Source organism: Penaeus monodon, chromosome 33 (assembly GCF_015228065.2).
Source record: "Penaeus monodon isolate SGIC_2016 chromosome 33, NSTDA_Pmon_1, whole genome shotgun sequence".
Taxonomy (NCBI): Eukaryota; Metazoa; Arthropoda; class Malacostraca; order Decapoda; family Penaeidae; genus Penaeus; species Penaeus monodon.
This window is the reverse complement of record NC_051418.1, coordinates 36,027,464-36,028,642: the sequence shown is the minus strand read 5'-3', so window position 1 is coordinate 36,028,642 and position 1,179 is coordinate 36,027,464. Positions and strand designations below refer to the sequence as shown.

At 39.7% G+C, this 1,179-nt stretch overlaps 1 protein-coding gene across 1 annotated transcript in view; it reads right to left on the bottom strand.

Annotated features, from left to right (window-relative positions):
* The window catches only part of LOC119594442 (failed axon connections homolog), a gene marked incomplete at its 3' end in the record, with an annotated part of 6,282 nt that overhangs the window by 935 nt on the left and 4,168 nt on the right, over positions 1-1,179 (bottom strand). Inside the window, 1 exon segment of the mRNA XM_037943502.1 lies at positions 856-1,061. Within this exon segment, the coding sequence (XP_037799430.1) occupies positions 856-1,061 (206 nt within the window).

Sequence of the window (1,179 nt, the reverse complement as noted above, 5' to 3'; positions counted from 1 at the left end):
CTTTAATAAAAGATAACCACCCTGCCCAAAAGGGATGTAAACTCATAAGTCTACTGTGTTTCTGGTAAAAATTCTGACAGATTTTGCATTCAATAAGCCAGTGTGTAACTGCAAATAAAATCTGCATACAAGAACTGAAAAGGAAAAAGGAAAAATTAAAGAAAATATCCTACATACAACTTTTTTTTCTTCATCTTCCTGAAGTGGGTAAAAGATCAGAAAAAAGAGAGTTCAAGAAGAGGCACCACAGAAGAGAAACAAAAGAAGAGACTATCACCAAGGTTCTTGATGAGCTTTTCTTTTTTGCTTACTGAATAAACATTAAAAAATAAGTATAAAGACTGTATATAATTACAGCAATCAGATGAGGTGAAGTGATCAACTTGCAGCAGTACCCTTTTGCCCCATGCACTACAAAGTAGATGGGGGCCTATGAAGGAATGGATTAACACACAAACTTACCCAAATTGCATGTAAAACATAGCATATAAGTAATTTTGAAGACCAATAGAGAAATCCATGTCAGTTATACACAAAATATAAATCTTTATGTATGTACCTGTTTAGTTTAGTTGGGGAGTGCCTACACAAATTTTGCATTTCAGTTTGTAAAAACTACCAATACTTTTGTCGGGCGTACTGTAATAAATGTTTTACTCTTACCTCACTCAAAAAAAACAGATTTTTCCCCCCCCCAGTCTAAATAACAAAATCCCAAAATCAGATCTAATATGCATCAGTCGCTGCCACCCACTCCAAGTAGTGTACCAATACACACCCTAATCAGTGTGCCAACACAGCTTAGAGGACAGGCCCTGCCTCTAATCAGCCAATAGCCCAAACCCTGGCACTCACCCAGGCACAGAGACAAAGCCTTGAGATCCTTCCTCCCCATTTCCATCACCTCCTCGTGGCTGTGCCGCCCCATGCCCTGCACCCTGGATGCACCCACAATCCTCCTCCTGAACAATGTCATTACAAAGCGTAGGATGTACGGGGCTTCTATGCTGTTGAGAAATGCCTGGCCTGCATCTATGTCAAAGCGCCACACTGCCAAGCACCTACAGGAGGACAGAAGCAAGGGTTCTTTGTACATTTACGGGATATTTATATGGGTAAGTACTATATACTTTTCTTTTACATAAATACAGCATGTCAAGCTATGGACTACTTTCAGCT